The sequence below is a fragment of the Thermobia domestica genome, chromosome 6, assembly GCF_964235325.1.
Source record: "Thermobia domestica chromosome 6, izTheDome1.hap1.1, whole genome shotgun sequence".
NCBI lineage: Eukaryota > Metazoa > Arthropoda > Insecta > Zygentoma > Lepismatidae > Thermobia > Thermobia domestica.
In genome coordinates, this window is record NC_137459.1 from 21,883,838 (window position 1) to 21,906,566 (window position 22,729).

The following is a 22,729-nucleotide window of genomic DNA, read 5'->3' on the forward strand; positions in this document are numbered from 1 at the left end:
GATTAAGATCGGTCGAGGGTTCAGAAGTTATTAAGTTTTATTTATTTATTTATTTTTATACCCCTCCCCTTAGTTCTACCATCAAAGTGAATAACCTAAAACCAGCCTAGCCTCGAACTTCATCCATATTACAAATTTGATCGAGATCAGTCTGGCGGTTCAGGAGATTTAGAGTCACAAACATAGTGATTTTCAATTATATATATATATAGATTAAGTTTCCATGTTCCTTCAGTTAGGACTACAACTAATAATACAGGTCTCCTCTACTGCAAAAGGCAAAGACCAACATAATGCTGAAGTTTACAGTCTGGAGAATATGTTCTGTCTATAACAAATTATGTCCAAAACATGATAAAATTGATATATGTACGGCACTTCAAAAAAAAAAAAAAAAAAAAAAAAAAAAAAAAAAACATATTGTACTATTTCAATACTCTAATTGGGCATCTGCCTGTTGTGTTGATAAATAAATAAAATAAGCAACTCATAATTCAGGGTAATGAGTATGAAAGTATACAGTCATGCTTGTAGAACTAATATGTTTCACTTAAAATTTTCCCACTTGTTTGGAAACCAAAAGTTTTCGGTCATATGTCCATCTAAACTTTTTCATGTACGACCCATATAATTAATATTTGCACGATTTAGCTTTTCCTCTGATATACATTCTTTCGTTAATTAGGTGCTCATCTTACTTGTCTTCATTAAAACTTGGCGGAAACGCGAGATGACACTTCCTTATGGGTGTTTGTTCTTGAGTGTTATTTTTTTTTTATATAGCTTTACATAATTCGTTTCAACGGATAAGTTGACCATTTTCTACATATATGTATAATTTCTTGTCAAATATTTTACTCTACGTTTCGAGTTGTAATAACTCTCGGGCTTTTTAAAACATTCGATTCAGTACAATTCTGTAAAATAGTGATTATTTAACTCTTTTGGGATTTTGGGATTTTGAAGGTAAATTTTAGACCTTCAGTGAAGTAGCTACTGCTTCATCTACAGGTAAAAACAAGCAAAAAGTTTCATATGAACATTGGGTGAATGCGGCTTCGTTTGGACGCTAGAGGCATCTGAAATGTCACCTTCCGAGGCGGCAATTTGCAATATCTCAAGAACGGAGAGAAATACGAATATCGGGTCTAAACATATCAAAGGAAACCCCATCTGAAGAATCCAATTATGCATAAGTAATGGCGAAACAGTGGTGGCGCTAGAGGGGGGCACAAAGAAAGTAAATGAAACATTGAGAAAAGTGAACAATTTACACTGAAAAATTGTAGGAGGGGATGTTACTTGGAACATGCAATAACAAATGTTAATGAACAAAGGCAACAACGGCTAGTCTGTAGGGACTTTATGGGAGGCGGATTGTAGGAATACAGTATCTTTGTAATGGTGATAAATAGGAATGTCGAGTCAAAAGATATCACAGGAAATCCCATCCGAAGAATCCAATTATGTATAAGTGATGGCAAAACAGTGGCGGCGCCAGGGGGAGCACAAAGAAAGTGAATGAAACGCGGAGAAAAGTTGAAATTGGTGAAAACACAACTATTTGAAAGCAATCAGGAAACAAGGAATACAACTCTAGGTGTACTGTATGATACATGTCCGATGACAGAGGGCGCATAGCTACAGTAGATGGAACAAGGGGGCGTGCAGAGCGTCGCGTAGTAGAGTTACTTATAGGAGTAGTGAAAGCGTGGGTAACGAGAGCGTTCGCATCGAAGGTGCAGAGGACAGCGCACAGTTCCGTCGTACTGAATGGGGCAATGGCAGTAACAGCACAAGCGTTTTAGTGCTACACTCCACAGGCAAGGCAGTGATCCATGTGTATGTGAATGTGGTTTACTTTGTGTCGTGTGAAACAGTGTTGATGTTGACAAGCGCGGGACGGACAAATGCTATGTGTAATGCACCATAATGAATAGGGTAGTATACACTAACGCCGAAATGGCAGATATGCATTTGATGTACGTCTTAGCGGAAGGTAATGCAGAAGAAGCGCGTAGGTTATATGCGGAACGCTACCCAGATCGACAAATTCCAGCACCGAGGATGTTTATTCGTATTCATCAGCGATTGCGGGACACTGGGTCACTCCTTCCCAACACAGACATTCCGAGACGACGACGCGTTCGAACACCCCCACTGGAAGAGAGGGTACTCCGACATGTGACCCGGAACCCGAGTATTAGTACCCGACGAATACCAAGCCAGGAACACGTTTCGCATCAAGTCGTGCTAAGCATCTTGCATAGTAATAATCTCAGACCATACCACGTACAACGAACGCATGCGTTATACGATGGTGACTATGAAACCCGACGACGTTTCTGTCGTTTGTTATACCGCCGCTGCCATGTATCGCCAGCCTTTCTAACACATGTATTGTTCTCGGATGAGGCATTATTCACACGGGATGGCATCACAAATTTCCACAATGAGCATCGATGGGCACTCAACAACCCGCATGCAATTGTAGAGACGAAGCATCACCAGCGTTTCCAATTGCATGTGCGGGCTGGTATTATTGGCGACAACGTTGTAGGATCACACTTCTTACCACAGCGATTGAACGCAATATCGTATCTCCAGTTTCTGACTCAGAGCCTACCTATTCTGCTTGAAGATGTGCTTTTGAGGACATGACAGTGTATGTGGTTTATGCATGATGGCGCCCCCTGACCACTCATGTCACACCATTCGTGCATATCTGAACAAAACATTTCCATGCAGGTGGATAGGTCGTGGTGGAAGACAAGCATGGCCCCCACGTTCACCCGACCTGAATCCCCTAGATTTTTTCCTGTGCGGTTACGTGAAGAGTCTCGTGTATACACGGCCCCTGCATGATGTTAAAGATCTTCGCCAGCGTGTATGTGCTGCATTTGCCACATTACGGCAAACGCCAGCGATATTGGCACCAGTCAGAGAATCCTTACGCCATCGTGTAACTGTCTGTCTCGAAGAACAAGGAGGACATATTGAACAGCTGCTGTAGAATGGCATTATGTTGACCATGGTAAGTACAATACCTCTTGTTTTTACAGTACACTGGATCTCATCTTCCATACGTGATTTTACGATCTGCACGTTTCATCACTAAGAGTGTTTAACAGTTTCTTTGCAGCTCCCATGCGCCGCCACTGTTTCGCCATCACTTATACATAATTGGATTCTTCGGATGGGATTTCCTGTGATATCTTTTGACTCGACATTCCTATTTATCACCATTACAAAGATACTGTATTCCTACAATCCGCCTCCCATAAAGTCCCTACAGACTAGCCGTTGTTGCCTTTGTTCATTAACATTTGTTGTTGCATGTTCCAAGTAACATCCCCTCCTACAATTTTTCAGTGTAAATTGTTCACTTTTCTCAATGTTTCATTTACTTTCTTTGATCCCCCCTCTAGCGCCACCACTGTTTCGCCATTACTTATGCATAATTGGATTCTTCAGATGGGGTTTCCTTTGATATGTTTAGACCCGACATTCGTATTTCTCTTCGTTCTTGAGATATTGCAAATTGCCGCCTCGGAAGGTGACATTTCAGACGCCTCTAGCGTCCAAACGAAGCCGCATTCACCCAATGTTCATATGACATTTTTTGCTTGTTTTTACCTGTAGATTCATCTCCCGAATTTTCCGACATTCATGCACGACCACCCTGCATGCACCACCCTGCTAAAAGTATAGACTAACCTGGGTGCACAAATGCTTCCTTTCTGAGTTATAGGCTGCCGAAAACATAATAATAATAATAATAATAATAATAATAATAATAATAATAATAATAATAATAATAATAATAATAATAATAATAATAACTTTAAAGGTCCATAGCTCTAATACTATGGAACCTACCGTAGTCGGATCAAGACTTCACTTAGGAACTAGTATGTGCCCTATCCATGTGTCAGAATCCTGCAGTACTTCCGCAACAATTTTTATACACGTACTTGGTAAGTACTTTAAATTATATGGCTGTAGCCAAGCTACCTCTATAAAAATTGTTGCGTGAGTACCTTAGGATTCTGAAACATGTATTTTTGGATAGGGCACATATTAGTTTCTAAGTGAAGTCTTGAGTCGACTACTGTAGGTCTCATAGTTTTGGAGCTATGGACCTTTAAAGTTTATTTTTTCAAGTTTTCGGCAGCCTATAACTCCGAAAGGAAGCATTTATGCACTTATGTTGGTCTATACATTTAGTCTTATCTTGGTGTCAGAAATCATCTCCCAATCGTTGTCGGTGTTGTTTTGAAACACCCTATATATATATATATATATATATATATATATATATATATATATGTGTGTGTGTGTGTGTGTGTGTGTTTGTGTACTTGGATCCCATAAAACCTTTTAGACAGCATTTAGGAGGGAACAAAATAAGCCTGTTGCGTTGTACTCTTGAAGGCCAAACAGATGACGTCATGACTCCAGCAACTTCACGAGGCCCTTCTCAAAACAAATGTGGCCTGTTTCGCAATACATGTACAACTGAACAATAAAACAAATCCAGCAGTAATAGATGTTAAATGCGCCTATTAAAACAATACACGTATATACCATAAATCCCAAAAGAGTTAAACACTCAAGTGTTACTTCTTAATTTTAAAAACATGTAAGTAAATTTAACAGTACATCTTTGCGATGTCTGTGGACATAAGTAATGAGTCTGCCAAGTTAAACGGATTTTTAAGATTCAAATGCACTAATAAAAAGCGGCGTATACTTACCAATAAGAAATTGAATTTGTTAATCATATTTTAAAATTCGCTAAACATTTATATTTTTGTTGCAATACTGTAACATTTCCTTGAATATCATTTGTCCACTTTTTTAAGTATAGAGAGATTATTTATTATTTAATTTGGGATTTATCCTTCATCCCATTGCGTAGCGTTTAGTCTGCATAAAATTTAGAGAAAGCAATTTATTTTATTCCATTATTGTTTGCCCAATGTGCTGACCAAAGAAGGCAGGTCTTGTTTCAGTACCCTCGTGCAACACAAGCTATCAGGTCCTGCAAATAATTTTCACTGTTTTACTTTCAACACTGTTCGTCACCAAAATAGCTCTATTTGACTTAGCGATACCATATCACAAAACAGTAGTTCATTACCTATACCGCCCTATAGAATACGTTTCTTCAGATGCTCTTGAAATTTGAAAGGCGAATCATATTTTACAGCACTTACGTATAACTGAAAATTTGATGTGCTCTGTGTTATACATTTAAGATCTACCAGAGGCCCCGGTGGTTCAGTGGTACAGCGTTCACCTCTCGTGCATAGGGTCCTTGGTTCAATCCCAACTCGCATCAAGTAAGCTTTGTGGTGGACAAACACCGTGTGCGTGAGTTTTCTCGGGGTTCTACGGTTTCCTCCCACTTTATTCAATTTACCATTTCATTCATTTGTCATCATCACCTTTAGCCTAGCGGGCATAACTGTGGGACGTAAAACTTAAAGATTTAATTTTATTTCATTTAAGATCTACCACACAAGTACATAACCTATTTATTTATTTATCTATTTATTTGAAGATTCTAATCGCAAAGTACAGTTGTAGTTGACAAAATTTCGTAATGATGAAGGAAGTGACAGATCATTGCTTGCTTGTTTGTAGTTGGATGTCCCTTTCGGCTTTAGAGGACGTATGATACGTGAGTTACCATTCATATATACACCCAGATCTAGCATCAAATCAGGATCTCCAGCACCACAGGGAAAAAGTTTAGCCGCAAAGGAAATCTGTGATAAATTCTCTTCAACTGTACTCGACAAAAGTTTCATGGCAGCGCTAGAACATGTCTAAGTTGTATCTTCGAAACTCACTCAGAGGTTAGTAATAAACATGAAGTATTAAGAGCTGCTTTCTTAGTCATTTTTGAACAAATTTGAAGAGAACCTCACAATCTATGCTAATTATTTCTACAGAATAAGCACTGGAAACAGAACGAAACGTGACTAAATGCTAGCAATGATTGAATACGTTTAATTCCTTAAACAACAGAGAAATGTATGTGATTGCTTTGTATCACTGCTTCTAGTTTCGTCTTATCACTATAAGTAGGAAAACTGAAATTAGAACTTAAAACTTTCAACACTCCTTTGTGGTTTGAACACAGTTCATCTTCAATTTCATTATTGTTTCGAAACTTCCGAAGTCAAAATTGTTGATGGAATCTAAGAGTATCTTAAATAAATGCTTCGACAAATATTTTTACGACTTCAAAATCAGTTTTTTCAGTTCTAGGAATACCATGATAGATGTATCTCCTTTCAGGCTTGAAGAGCGAGTATCAAAGGGTATTTATGATGCTGTGTAGGTGATAGAATAACGTATTGTGGTATAATATATCAAAAGTAGCTATTCTGATGATGTGATCAGAGTTAAACATACAAAGATGAGTCATAAGTCTTCCAATATTCTGGTACACAACATACTTGTATTTATTATAGTACAGTGGAAGCATGTTAATATTCAAAGTATAGCCCGTCATAGTGGACTGTCTGCAGCCTCCTTCCTGCTAGTTCCTTGATTCTAAAATACATCGATACAACGTCTTGTCCTTAGAGGCAAAGAAGTCAATCACCACTGCTGTTTCCACCTTTCTTTGGTTGGTGAAGAATCGTGACTTTTAGAAATGCACTATGGACCAAAACAGGTACTAATCCGAAGGGACAAAGTCAGGACTATATCAGTGGTGCCCACCCCCTCTTATGTCTATGACGCACCCCCCCAATTGTCTATCCGTAGGTGTTCTTCCATGAAAAAATCTTCTTTTCGATTAATGTTACCACCCCTCATCAAACATATTTATATAGATTTTAACCCCCCCAAATATTTCAATGACGCAGTTTGCGTCATAGCCCCCCCTTGTGGGCACCCCTGACTATATGCTGGATGTGACATCAGTTCGATGCTATCAAGTTCCTAAAATTTTTTATGCGTTTTTCGATCCAAGTGCGGTTGTGCGTTATCGTGTTGCAGCAAGTCGCGCTTTCAGTTCACCAATGCAGAATATTTTTTGTCGTCGTGCAACATACATCCGCATCAACTATTCAGAATAAACGTCAGCATTTATTGTACGACCGTTAGGAATGACCTTGAAGTGAATTACCCCTCGTAGTTTTACCACATATGGACCACGACTACGACCGATTATGCTTGAATGTTTGACGACCTGTTCTGGTAGATGGCCCTTGCTCAACCACTATTTTTGCTCATTCAAAATTCGGAAAAACATTCACTTTTAGTTGCATGTGACAATCCGTTTCAGGAACGCACACGCATATTTTGGAGCAATTGTTGGCATACACTCACTCTTATCTGGACCTGAGTTGGGGTCAATTCATGTGGCACAATGCGGGAGCTCCTGATGGCTTTTCCGAGTTCGTAAAGATGACGCACTGCAGTGAACTGGGACACGCTGAGTTGGTTTGACATTCACCTTGTGCTGTTGGATGGATTTTCCTCAGTGGCGTCTCGTATAACTCAGAATCGAATCCTGGGGCGGTCGGAACTTGGCTGATCTTCCACGTTTTTTTACAACTTACAAGAAATTTCTGGAACCAGCGAGTTGCCGTGCTGTGGTTCACTACACCTTCCCGTTTCGCATGACAGATGTTTTGGATTGCTGCCGCAGCCTTACGCCTGAGTTCGAATTAATACAGTAACAGTTATCGCATCAGTTATTGTTGAGCACTTATTATTACTGCCACTAGAAACTGGCTGAAGATACTGATGGAGTCCCCTTGCCACATTACCTATTGGGCCAGTTTGACCTTGTACTTACGATTAATTACGGCGCATATACGAGCCTGCTCTTTGGGTTGTGGAAATATTGCAAGACTTATGAATTATCCTTGTAAAAGTAGAACAGTATCGACAAGATCATTTGCAGAGCCTTACATTTCAATTTTTTTTTTTCTGATAGGCGAATTCGCTACAGATGGAGAAATTAGGAAGATGTTTTATTGTAAGCATTTTCTAAGTGCCAAAATATCTGTGTGCCATGCAAGTGAATTAAGTCTGTGAAAATTACGTGTTTCTACGAAAAAAGTAAGTTAGTAGTATCGGTGTGATTCTAGTGTTGTAAAATAAAAGAAAAAGAAAAAAGTAAAAATGCCGAACCCTCATTAAGCCAAGGAACAACAACGAAGGGACTCGAACATGCCAAAGGGAGCTGGCAGCACCTTCGAGGCAAACGACAGCAGCGGTCCGTCCATTCTTCTTCAATCGTAGTAGGCAAGACAAGAAAACCTGGTCAATAAAGGAAATTTTATACAGGTAATAGAACAATGTAGCGTGTCAAACGTCAACAAAACATTGACGCGGACGTGTCTGCATCGCGCAAAGACAGGTAACTGAGGATAATTGTTTAAGAGAATTATGTAGCCTCTTACAAACAGGAGGTGTTTGATTAAATCTCGGTACTGAGATTTCTGTTAATTCTTGCTAGATCATTAACGTAACAAGCCCTTAATGGTTTTCCTATTCAGTGAAGAGTCAAGCCGAGACTTGATGTCTGGAAACTATATATTTTTAGCCTTCATAAGGATAACGAAATGCATACATAAAAATGTTATAAATAATCACCAATGTAAAAGGAGAAATAAAACAAACCTTCTTTTGATTTTTTCACGATTACTCTCACCAAACATATGTTCTTTTGGATTTCACATTATGACATTCACGTGGAACGTTCCAATTTGCCTTCTGATAAGCTCGAAGTTTGCTTGTTTGCACTTTTCATCACTTAGGCTTAAGCACAAGGAGAAATAGTTTAACATCGAATGCTAACCATACGTAGTCCCATCGAATGTTGATTCTGGAAGTTTCACACGAAACCCAAGAATGTAGCCAGCAACCCAGGAGAGAGTTCATGAAATCTTAATCGTACAGGAAAAAAAAAAAAAAAAAAAAAGTTGCTAAAACTAAGAGGCAAAAGTACTGTTTGTGTTTCTCTTCGTGTGTTACGAGAAAAAGGCGAAGTAATACAAGAACAAAAAAACTTTTGTAGGGAAAGTATTCGTGTGGAGCATCGTTTACAATATGGGCATCATTTACTGTGTTCTATCTGACTGTACGATAATTTACATTGAAATGGTGGCCATTTTGTGAACGGTGTCCCACACAAGAACTTTTCCGTGCAAATGTTACTTGCTTTATGATCGTTTCAATAATCTTATACACTACATCTCTTAGCATTTAAAACTTTTGGATGGCTCCCAGCGTCCCGTGATAGAGGGCCCTGTGGAGCAAGCAGAGCACAGATGCGCTCTCTGGCATTTTTCTATCTCGCTTTTTGCCACACTCTTTTATCTCCAGCCGTTTGAGACTTACAACCGTTGAATGTTTCATCTGAACGTGTAAGAACTCACAATTATAAACGGTACAATTTCGGAAACGGTGACTACATAAAAAGAGTTTCCCTACAAAAGACGTTCATTTTTCCATGGTCTTATCAATGAAGTTAAAAGTTATATACCGTGGTATTTAAACTTTTCAGGTTACTCTCGGGGTCTCATTTTCCTAACTCACTTTTTTTTTCATCAACTATTTATAATTTATAAGCACTGGATGTTTTATCTGGAACACCCGACTTATTAAACAAATTTTCACTTATGTGGATTTCTTGAATATATACGAGCAGGGCTGATAAGTTCTCGGCCCGACACAGAAGGACTTAAGCTACAGGCACAACAATTTCAGGCTGCTCAATGTATTCTCCACGATGATCAACACATTTGATACATCATTGCTCCAACTTCTCTCACCCCATAAAAAATGGTCTGCAACAAAATTCTGATAACAAAACACCATCCTTATTCCAGAATATTGGTACCTTGCCTCCGGATCTCTGTATTTTGAATTTCTCTGGCCTTCATGAGTGGCACCACTCGCATAACTGCTGTTTGATCTCAGGATTAAAGTACTGGAGCCAACTTTCATCCTGGGTAACAAGCCGATTCACCGCAAAATCAACTGAGAAGGTGTCATACGTTTGCGTTCCTCATCAGTGTTTCAGATGTCTGGGCACCCATTTCGCGGAATTCTTGTGCATGTCCAACTGATCATGGATTGTTGACCAGACACGTTCTTTGAATATGTGCGAGGTCTCAGCTATCGCTCGGAGTGAAATTCGTCTGTTACTTAAAACCAGATTATGAACCTGATCCACTTTTTCCAGAGTAGACACTGACACTGGCTTCCCACACTTCTCACCACCCTCTGTTGAAAAATCACCACGCTTAAAGTTCGAGCATCATTTTTTCACAGTAAAGTATGAAGGGCAATGCACACCCAATGTGTCTAGCATCAACTATGGATTTCCCTTGGGTACTTCTGTTGCAGGAAGAAGAGCATGACACCGCAACTCCTCCTCGGTGACTTCCACTTTTGGCTGTGCCAAGGTTTAAACTATAAAGATAAAACTGTTAGTGTCAGGATCATCCCAGTTAACACTTAAACTTGTAAAAGATCAATGTTTCAAATCCAATGAATGATTTCAGGATAACATGTGCGGAAGGGGATCGGGCCGAAAATTTATCACTCTTCTCGTATTTAAGATGCACACTAGAAGGTTTTTCGATCGTCTGTAGGTTGTCGTCATACTAAATTCGGAACAACCAAAAGAAAAAAAAAATAACGTCAAGAAACCACAGTTCTTCTCATGTATTCTATCTAAATGGTTAAAACTTACATAGCTGACCTGCGTAAATGGCGAAAACGCATACCAAGGGACTACTGTTATACATTTATTTATTCGTAATAGGAAGTTATTTTCGTTGATTTACCGAGATGCGTAGACGAAGATACAGCGTCCTCGAGTGGAAGGCCCTGCTTTCAAGCTCGACCTTTCTGATTTTTTCATTAGCCCTACCAGGCAGACACTTTGATGGCGTCTTTAAATATTTTGGACTCCTGGCAGAATCCTTTCCAAAATTTCTTCTTATTTTTTTTGTTAACTGTTGCAGTGTAAAAACTCTTGACAGCTGTGTTTGAAACTTCCATAAGTAAATATGTGAGCGTAGTAGCAATACATGGCATGTGGAACTGAAAATTTATTGCTTTATTGATTAACTATACTATTAATGAATATTTGTTCAATGATGCAATTTAGTATATCTCCTTTAATGTCCAAATCTAGATTAGGTATAGTTGAGTAGGAATAACACAACTGATATGGCTTATACGATTAACGCATATCAATATTACAGGGTTTCTCAACCTGAGAGTCGCGACCCTAGTAGGTCCAGAGAGGGTTTTACGGGGGTCGCGAAGATAAGCGGAAGAGATAAATATAATTAAATCTAATACCAGAAAATATTTTTAAATATTATTTTGAATTTTGTTCTGATAGGCATATTTTCATTTTTATACATACTGTTAAGAACAACAAAAATGGGTTTACTACACATTTTCAACAGTTTTTTTTTTTTTTTTTTTTTTTTTTTTTAATGATATGACCCAAAATTAAGGGAGTTATGAAGTTTTAAAATTTTCAAACGGCCTCCATTTTGAAACAGTATGACGGATCGGATTCGATATTTGTAATATGAATGAACTGACCAAATTTGGTTTTAATCCATTCGCTTTTAAGAGAGTTACTGTATCCATTGTATACAAGAAATGAATTCTACTATTACAGATATAGATGGATATTGTGAGATCTCCGCAATAGGTATATTAAAAATCCCACACAAGCTTATTACGAAACAGAAATTATAAGGGGGTCGCTGGCAAAAGGATATGATAAAATGGGGGTCTTGATAGGAATTAGATTAAGAACCACTGTTATAAGTAATATATGAGTAGTAAAATAACTATGATACTACTGGTAATGAAGCGTGTTGATAATAATTGGAAAAATGGCCTTTGCTGATGAGAATAGACTGATTTTGATAGACTATATTGTAATAGTTTAGAAAGGTTGGAGGTTGGGTGAAGATTTGATAAAGATCTAGATAAACTGAAATTTCTCTAATACATTTTTTCTTTAAAGAGACAAATTGATTTTACCTCACATAACTTCACACAACCCATAACTCGAGGATCATTATTGCAATTTGAATATCTGCGTAGAGTCAAACCAAAACAATAACAGTAAAAAAGCCAAAATATGGAATATTTCGTGTTTACAATTGAGAATAAATAACATCTAACCAAAATACTAAATATGTAAGTAATAATAATAACTCCCGTCACAAGTTTTCACAATCTATCATCGCTTTCATCAGACATATTCTGAAGGTATATTTTAAAGATTCATAAAACTACATGAACTGATTCACTGACATGAAATAACGGTTAGTTCTAGTTAACGTGAAAAGTTGAAATTTGGCACGGTTGTATCTTTTCAAGACTAACCACAGGAAAATTGCCAAAAGTAAATATTTTTTTTTTTTAATTTTTAGGGGGTCTAAAAGAGCAATAAAGAAATTCCCCGTGTTATTTAAATTGACTTTTTTTTTTTTTTTTTTTTTACCTTTAATCTCATATTTTAGGTACTTGGAATTTGAATATAAACTTGAAATTCGGTATATTTGTACGTTTTCGTCAGTGTTACCTAAGTAAATCAACAAAAATAAAATTTTCCAACTTCAGAGTGATTTTATGGAGAACTGAAAAATCTTTCCCATGTTATTTATATGGGACATTCTACATTCCAAAATGTTTAGGCACTTTCGGCAGGATTAAAATGATGAAATTTGGCATGATTGTAGCCTTCCGAAACTAACCTACAGGAAAATTGTCAAAAGTGAATATTTTTAGTTTCTAAGGGGTCTAAAGGGGAATGAAGAAATTCCCATGTTATTTAAATAGGCGTTTTCTTGGGATAGAAAATCTTAACTTTTAGATAGGTGAAATACGAAAAGAAACTTGAAATTCGGTACAATTGTGGGTTTAAGAGGTACGAGGCCGTAGACCGAGCAAACATAGAGGCCTAAGGGCGAAGCCCCAGCTAGCGAAAAGCTAGTTTTAAAGATAAAACATAAATAAAATTACAGGCCACTAAATAAAACAACGGTAGACTTCACAGACTAGCTGGACTAGTCGATTACCAGTCTTTAACACTTAAAGTAAAGCTACTATATATAAAATGGTGATCGGAACAGTTGTTACTTACGCTAATCCCACATACATTACGCAAATACAGAGACTGCGAAACAACGTGGCTCATATGATTACAGATTCCTCAAGAGAAGAAATATCAATTCCACGTCTCCAACAGCAGCTAGGGCTACATAACATTAAAGACCACATCAAACATCTACTAATCATGTTCTACAATGGAACAGAAATATTTAACAACGAGCTGGTAAACATCCTCGGAAACAACTATAAGTACAAAAGACGAGTACACGCCATTTAACACAACCCTGTAAATAGTGTTAAATGAATTAACGTATTTACTGTAGTAGAATAAAGTAGGTAGGACAATTTCATCGTGAAAAGAAAAGCAACTTTTATAGAACAACGAGAGTGTTCTTTTAATAGAAAGGAGTGTGATACAAAATTAATAGGAGAGCAGGGAAGAAATTAAAGAAAACACTAAAACAATATAAGGATGACGTGAGATTAGAAAGAGATAACAAATGCTGTGTACAACCATGTAAGATAAACAGCAGGTGAATTATATGGGGGAGGAATAAGACGATTGGAAAGAAAAAGAAAGAAGTGTCATAATGAAATAGAAGAAGGACAATGACTAAATAAAGAAAAAAAAGAAAACTTAATGAATTGGTTTAGTGAACTCGTGATCTACAATCTATAGAATAAAGTGGTAGAATGAATTAAAAAAAAAAAAAAAATTAAAAAAAGGAGCAAGACAAGGAAACAGTAAGACATATATCGAATATTCTAAAAATGGCGCTCACGGAGAACAGAATGCTGTTCTACAGGTCTAAATAAAGTGAAAATAGTATTTAACGTTATTCCCTCCGAGACCTCCTTCAGCCACTACAAGGAATAAAAATTTTCTATTTGGTAACGTTGTAGATTAACTTGGGACCATTAGCGTTGCTCTATGAATCCACGAGGCAGTTACATTGGTTGTTACACTAATAGGTGGTGCTAGTGTCAACGTCTATCGACTTAACTGCCACCTGGAAAGAGTTGATGCAACTATTTGATGGATTGGTATATCTACTGTTTTTTTTTTTTTCTGCGACATTAGCACACAGCACAATTTACGTCTCCAGACGAGGACCCGAAAAGTATACAATTTTATGTATATCTTTTGCTTTATTTTGACTTGAAGTATAGTACTCCGTAGTCCATGATCACTATTTTTAGAACACCCGATATACCTAGGTATACACATACAATAAAAAACTTTTATAATAAGAGGTATAGACACCGCACTAAATTTTCTTGCTCCATTTCCTTATACTAAATCATGTTGTCCTGCAGTCATTATTAACGAAACAGTTTCTTGCGACAAAATTATAAGACGTTTTCAGAAAATTTCGCCCAAAGAAAACTCAACTTCAAAAGTAAACTACGCCTTGTGGAATTTTAGATTCCATAAGAAATAACTTATGCCATATGTTAGGGTTATTAATGAAATATTTGTTTATAAAATATCAACAAAGTCGCATGAATCGTATTTCACAAAATTGAAAAAAAAAAAAAAAAAACTTTCCCACAAGAATAAACTATCACTTGTAAATATTCTTATGGAAGTTATTTGTGCAACATTACAGGAATATTAATGATATATTTGTGTATGAAGAAAATCGCGTGAGTCGTTTTTCAGAAAACTGAAAACAAACTCGCCCTCAAGAGTAAACTATCCTTTGTGCAATGAAACACGAAGAGTGAAAAAAGTGCATAACTGGAGCGAGAGACATCTTTAAAATGCACCTCCATGATATGTCTGAAGAAGGCATGATGACATGTTGGAACTGTAACATAAGTTATTTTATGGATGTTACTTTGCGTTTTGGTAAGATTTTATTTATTCTTAGTTAGATCCAAAGCTAATACAAACAGTCTATTACTGTTTACGTCAAAGATATTCAAAATTTGACTTCTGATACTAAAAAAATACATTGAAATGTCGTGAATACAATCCATTGAAGTGTCAACGTGAAATGTGAATAACGTACTAAAGTGGTAAAATATAGTTGTCTAATACCAAACAACATCATCAACAACAACAAATTTTATTAATGGTTAGTCTTCAGAAAGTGGAGTGGTTTCTCCAGATTGATGGTGTGAAATATATTTGGTGATTGTGAAAAATGGAAGTTTTGATTTTGTGCATACTGTTGATTTTCTATAAACTCGTTTACGAAAACAGTCTATAGCATTCCTTAAATGAACATATTGTCGAAAAATGAGATTCCAGACGTTTAATCTTTTTCACATTCACGAATTGTAAAAGAGAGCAAACATTTCGCTCGGTTGCATTTGTGTTTACCGTTCCTTTTAGCAGCGAAGCGATATAAGACGTGGATCTACAACTTAACGTGGGATGTGAACCACATGAGCTCACACCAGGAATCGAATCCGGGTCTCCCGTGCCAAAAGCATGTACACTATGTACACCCACAAAGCAGCTCAAAAAAAAAAAAAAAAAAAAATCGGCTCTGGAGCAAAAGCCTGTGGAATAAGTTGCTAAGTATGTGAATTAATTTGATAATTACTTGGTTTAATCGTCTCTTGTTTGACGTCATAATTGTGACGTCATAATTGTTGGGTGGTCAGATTGCACCATGATGAGTAATATTTCAAATACACTTAACATTTTGTTTCATAGTATATTTTAAGTACATGTTAGCTGTAAAGTTTAAATTTGTGTATTGCCCTTCTTACTCTTCCGTTATGTTCAGAAGTTAAAAGAAGAAGAAGAAGAAGAAGTTTCCTCAAAGAACAGAAAAACACGAATTGCGTGTAAAAAGAAAAGTAGGAAACAGTATTCCTATTTCAATTAATTCGGACACTTCTACTATAGAAAAGTAATTAATTCATTTATTTTCATGTCGATAGCGAAAGTTTGTATCACCCAAAAGCTGTTCATATCAAGAGATTGAGAAAGACGATGGGGGACGAACAGTTCTTTCCTGTACCTGTCTGCCAAGGTTCAGACGGAAGTCCAAAAATTGTCACATAATAAGCAATAAGAAAATTAAATCAAATTCTAAAACTAGATCAGTGTGTAATAAGCTACGTATGTACAGGGTTTTAATGAACTATACCGACAAACTAAAAGAGGCGATTCCTAACATAAAAAAAAAAGTTTATATCGACCTGTGGCGAAGAGTGCATATTTTCAGAGCTAGGGCTCTCCAAAATTGTGGAAAAGCTACATTTCAATGCACATTAATTCAAATTCGTGGAGTGGTAGTTCATACCAACCTAAAAAAATGCAATCCAAAAATTCATATTTCAATAATGTGCAATGGATGTGTAAGGGATTAAGGGATTCCCTTCAGCGCATAATTTCCAGATATGCTCCCAACAGAATAATCAGATATGCTCAGACTTAAAGGTAAGTCCAAATTAGCCGAAAGGTAACCCTTGACAGCAGTGAACATGAAACATGTCGTCAGGAAGTCGGAAATGTTAGAGACTTCCAACTCCACGGTTCCTCATGTTCAGACTAACGAGTGCCGCAATGTTTTGTTTCACGCTTACATCTGAGAAAAAGCGAACTGTACCATGAAACAATACATCGCAGTACGCGTTGTTCCGAACGCGAGGAACCATGGAACTGGTGGTACTTAATACTTCCGACTTCCTGACAACATGTTTCATGTTTACTGCTGTCAAAGGTTAAACTTCGGCTAATTTGGACTTACTTTTAAGTCCGAGAATTTCGTTGGGATTATATGTGGAAATTATGCTCTTTGGGAAATCCTTTACGCATCCATTGAAATCAGTTGTGGATGGCGTATGCCTGACTTCTTTTACGCTGATATGGACTGTTACTCCACGGTTTTTCGAATTTAAAATAACGGGCGTTCAAATGTAGTTTTTTTTTTTTTTTTTTTTTTTTTTACGATTTTGGACGGCTCTAACTCTGAAACTATGCACTTTTCGCCACAGGTCCATATGAACTTTCTTTTGTTTTCTTATTTTATCGCGCGGAATCACCTTTTCCAATTTGTCGGTATAGCTCATTAACACCCTATATAATTCTAGAGACAGGACTGAAGCTTCACCCTGTCTATATGTTTTTTCACAGTAATTTGAGAATGAATGAACAAATCGGTTCAGTTTTCTTTAATTGCGGGTACTACGTACCTCTTACATCAAAGAAAATTTAGAGTTATTGTGGCTCATTTATTTTAAAGTTATGAACATGTAGGGTATGTTTGTACAGCTTTGCTTACAATTGAATATCAATCCCACTTTGTTATGCGTTAAATTATAATTTTTCAACGCTTAGTTCATCATTTGTTATATTTCTTATATTTGTAATCCCACTTTGTTATAAGTTTCTAAAGTGGTATTTTAATTAAAGACACTCAATGCTAAGTATGGGTTTCAATGTATTATCAAGAATGAAGACAAAATAAATACGTTAAGGGCGGGAAAAAATGCTCAAAACATTCTAGGACAATGAAGGTAGGAAAGAGAACTTACTGGGATTTCGGATTGTCTTGTCCCGCTCCGCCCCCTCTTTCGGAGAATCCCCGTCATTCACGTTTCTACTGTCCTCCATTATGATCACAGTGACTGAGACTTCTTCCTCTTTTTCACTGTCTCTCTTCTCCTCTTCCTCCGCTTTGGAGTTCTGCTTCTCTGCCATCTTCTTTTTATTTCTCCTCTCGTGTTGCAGTTTGCGTGAGGGGACTCGAGAGGGGGCGAAGCGGTCTAGACTGCTTCCACGGCCCCTCCCGTTGTGTCCCGCCCGCCCCTCTCGGGGGTAACTCACGCTGCGTCGGCCCAACCGCTTTCCTGCTGGCACATCTTCCGCCCACTTCGTTGATTTCTGAGGATTTGCAGGCAACCTGAAGACCAAGATCAAACAATTACCAGGTATTCGCAGATTTTCACATCTAGGATATTAGAATATTAAAAGTAATTAATACAGAAAGGTACTAAAATTAGAGTTTTCTCATATAAAATTTTAGCTTAATTAAGGGCAGCATTGGTAAATTGAGTTAAGAATATATATTTATTATTGAAAACTATAATTTTTAACATTTCTTTTTCCGATATATAAGGTTCGATGCATGTCAAATGGTTTGTATTACTTTTGTTATATATATATATATATATATATATATATATATATATATATATATATATATATATATATTAGGATGACCAGATTCTGGCAAACGAAAAGAAGCACAAGTATATTAGGCAATACACATGTCCTTATTTCATTTAACGTTATTGGTTTGTTGATTGTTCTCCCTCCCTAATCTTTTTTTGAGGACTGTTACAAAACACAGCCGTTTATCATTCAGGAAAGCAGTGCCCCTGATTCAAAATGCTGTGAATAAACAATAAAATATTAAAATATTACAAATACGTTAACTCAGAACATTTCGCAGGACATTTTAAAAAGAGAAAGACATTTCTCGATTTTCAAGGCGTCTTCGCAACATGCAAGACAGCTCTTTGAAAAACAGTACTGTACTACGAAAATCAGTACGTCTGGTCACCCTAATATATATATATATATATATATGTGTGTGTGTGTGTGTGTTTAATTAGCTTGTTTACTCTCTTCTTGTGTATGCACTTACTTCTCGTGTAATTCTGGAAACAATTATGTTTTAAACCTGCACGGATTTCACCTTGAAGTTTTGAAGAAATTAAGGACAAAAAGGCACTAAAATTAAAATTTGAAAGAGATACTTGCACGAATTCGTCTCACGATTTTACAAAAGAATTGCCCCACAGACTTTGTGTATTTTCTCTCTACAGTGCTACCATCTTTTGTAGAGGCATTTATTTTAATTTGCCTTCTATTTCCTGTCTTCTTGCCTTCTTTATTTTAATTATTTCGTTTTGTACTTTCTCCTTTGAAAATCCTGAAGATGAACTACATCCAAGTTTGAAGCGTAGATGTTCAGAAAGATACGAGCGACAAGTAGAAGGATAACTCTTACTTTTTTATTTAAATGTATGCTTGGTTCATTTATTTTATGTTAGTGACACAACTTTGTTCTAAACTTTATTAGCCATCAAGTTTCTTTCAACACCTATCTTCTTAGCTAATCTGATATTCAAGATGTTTTGGTGTAAAATCTTTCAGTGAATACTTCAATAAATGCATTCATTGCAATACGAAAAGGTAATGCAACGCTTACTACAGGTTTGAGGAAAATTAATAGCATGAAAACTAAAATTAATTTAAAAAGTAAAATCTTGTAAGGTTATCCTATATTATGTAGTGTGATAGATGAATAAAGAACAATAGTCTATATTTATCCTCTGTGATATGTAATTTATGCATACTGTGATAGAAGCTTTATTATTAGAATTCATGATGCTGAGGAGGCAATTAAGACAGCACTTTGATTTCATTTGATTCAAGACATTATTTTTAACTGTATTCAAAGAAGAAAATTACATTTTGTGCATAAGGTATGTGCACTTGTCTTGTACTTAAGCCTAGAAAGTAATTAGAAATTCATAAGTGCTATTGAAAACTGTGGTCCTAAGATATTTTGACTCGAATTATGCACAATACTTCTTTCAGTGTGGAACGTACTAATTATGCAGATGATCTAAGTACCTTCTTAAAAAAAAAAAAAAAAAAAAAAAAAAAAATCATGTTACGGCTTTATTATACAGGTAATCACTTATGCAGGTCAACTAACATCTCTATAATAAAAGATCCCTATACAACGGAAGATCCAGAGTGTAAGCTTAATCTGTGTGTTGCAATGCAAAATAAATTACATTATTATCATTAGAGATGACAATCCGTAATATGTGCAGAACTGATGTATCTAATTGATATATTCAATTGTGTATATTATATGAACATACACATGCATGACATAAAGTAAAAACAAAATCCAAGTGGAGCTTAACAAAGACCTGTTAAATTGTTTTTCTATGATCAATTATACAGGATATTACGTAGGCCATACTTGTCATATTTGTTTTAGGGAACTGTGCTGTATGGTAGTGGTAACGAGTGATATCGCATAAAATATTTACTAGCTTTTCATTAGACATAACTTTATGCAATATAACGTTAGTAGCGAGGTTAATAACTTAGCGAGAAGCTCATTCACATTTCTAACTCAATCCCAACTTTATAACGATACTAACGTTGATTACCCGCTTTGCTGGGTTGGAATAAAAATTTTATATGCACAATTTCTTATCTCGTCTGTTTGGTACCCATGAGGTATGCTGTTTTTGTAGTGGCAACAAGGCTTACGCGGTTTTTGTGCATGTTAGGGAACCTGTTTTGATGTAGTGAAAATCCTTTGTTGTCGTTAGAAATTTAGACGGCATCGGAAGTATCACTGTTCACCTCAGCGACCCCGAAAACTATGGACTCGACACTAATATCGGTCATTTTCGATCATTTATATATATCCCACTCCCCTAAGTTGCATCATCAAAGTGAAACGATAAAACCAACCACATCTTTGTTGTAAATATGATCGAGATCGGAAGTGTGGTTTAATAGTTATTAAGTCATAAACGTAGTCATTTTCATTTTTATTTATTTTTATATATTCACCTTCCCCCTCCCCTAAGTTACACCGTCAAAGTGAAATGATAAAAACCATCTCAGGCCCGAACCTCATCTATGTGGCAAATTTGATCGAGATCGGATGTTGTTCAAGATTTATTAAGTTTTATTTATTTTATATATCCCTCCTCCCCCTCCCCTACGTTGTACTGTCAAAGTTAAATGATGAAAAACATTCCAGTCCCGAACCTCATCTATATTCAAAATTTGATAGAGATCAGAAAGTATGGTTCAAGAGTTATTAAGCTACAAACATTGTCCCTTTCATTTGTACAAATATAGATTTTTGTGAATAAAATTATGTATACTGTATAAACGTAAAATAAAAGTGAACCAACTAATATATAACAAAGGATAATAAAGACTGTTGAGATTAATTTAAAACATTTTAGGAGAAGGCTAGACAACTGATTTCTTTAAAATACGTCTTTGATTTGAAGAAGAACACAATATTGTAAACAAATTTTTATAAAAAATATTGCGCATGAGGATAAAATACAAAGAAAGACGCAATCTTTTAATCTTTATACGAAGTTCCCTGACTTTCTTGCCTAACATTTATATCTATTTTTTTTCAAGGCAGTCTAGTTCCATGTCTCCGCAATTGTTTTTTGGAATTGTTTTTCCGAATTGGAATTGTTGTGTGGACTTTTCTTAGTTTAACGTTGTACGATTATACACCAAGGGTAAAGGAGACGGTTTTGGTGATAATGAATGAAATAGTCGAATTAAGAAAGTAGGAACAAACGGGAGTGCCCAAAAAGATCGTTCATCACAAAGCTTACCTGATACGAGTTGGAATGGAGCAAGGGACCTCACGCGCCAGAAGGGAGCGTTCTACCTTATACGCATACTAGCATCAATTACCCGTTTTTCTGCGTTAAATTAAGAAAATAAATACCAATATGTTCCGTTAGTCAGTCACTTTTTACTATTACTAAAGCGCTCTCTGACATCGATCATTTTCGATAATTTTTATATATCCTCCTCCCCTCCCCATGTTTCGAGGCATGGAATCAGAAGTGCCACTGTTCATCTTAACGATCCCGAAAACTATGAATTCAAAACTAATATCGGCCATTTTCGATCATTTTTAAATGTCTCTCCTTTCTCCACCTTTACGTTGCACCGTCAAAGCGTTATGACAAAAACCATCTCAGGTTTAAACTTCATCTAGATTTCAAATTTGATCGAGATAGGTCCGGTGGTTCAAGAGTTATTAAATTTTATTTATTTTTATATATCTGCCCTCCTACCTCCTCCCCTAAGTTCTGTCGTTAAAGTGAATAGATAAATACCATTCCAGGCCCGAACCTCATCTATGTTGAAAATCTGATCGAGATCGGTCGGGTGGTTCAAGAGTGATGAAATCACAAAGACAGTCCCTTTCATTTTTGCTTTTTACATATACCTCCCCCTCGCCCTTCCCCCTCTCCTACGTTGCACCGTCAAAGTTAAATGACAAAAATTATCCCAGGCCCAAACGTCATCTATGTTGAAAATTTGATCAAGATGGTTGGATGCAGCAAGAGTTAAGTTTTATTTATTTTTATATATAAATCTCCCCTTTCCCGCCCCCTCCCCTAGGTTCTACCGTCAAACTGAAAATATTAAAAAAAAAAAACTTTCTAGGCCCGATCCTCCTCTATATTGAAAATTTGATCGAGATCGATCGGGTGGTTCAAGAGTTATTAAGTTTTGTTTATTTTTATAAATCTCTTTCCTCCCCTAAGTTCTACCGTAAAAGTGATATGGTAGAAATCATTCCAGGTTCAAAGCTCATCTATGTTGAAAATTTGGTTAAGATCGGTTGAGTAGTTTAAGCGTGGTGAAGTCACAAAGACAGTCACTTTTATTTTTATTTTTTAACATATATCTTTCTCCCCCCGCTTCCCTACGTTGCTCCGTCAAAGTGAAATGATAAAAAACATTTCAGGCCCGAACTTTATCTATGTTGAAAGTTTGATCGAGGTTGGTCGTTTGGTTCAAGAGTAATAAGTTTTATTTATTTTTACA

At 36.4% G+C, this 22,729-nt stretch overlaps 1 protein-coding gene across 2 annotated transcripts in view; it reads right to left on the reverse strand.

Moving 5' to 3' along the window:
* The window catches only part of LOC145687880 (spermatogenesis-associated protein 1-like), a 239,458-nt gene that overhangs the window by 35,455 nt on the left and 181,274 nt on the right, over positions 1-22,729 (reverse strand). For both annotated transcript variants that reach the window (XM_081761394.1, XM_081761395.1), the window contains one exon: positions 17,626-17,993. In XM_081761394.1, coding sequence (XP_081617520.1) covers positions 17,626-17,993 — 368 coding nt within the window. The remainder of the gene's footprint in view (positions 1-17,625; positions 17,994-22,729) is intronic.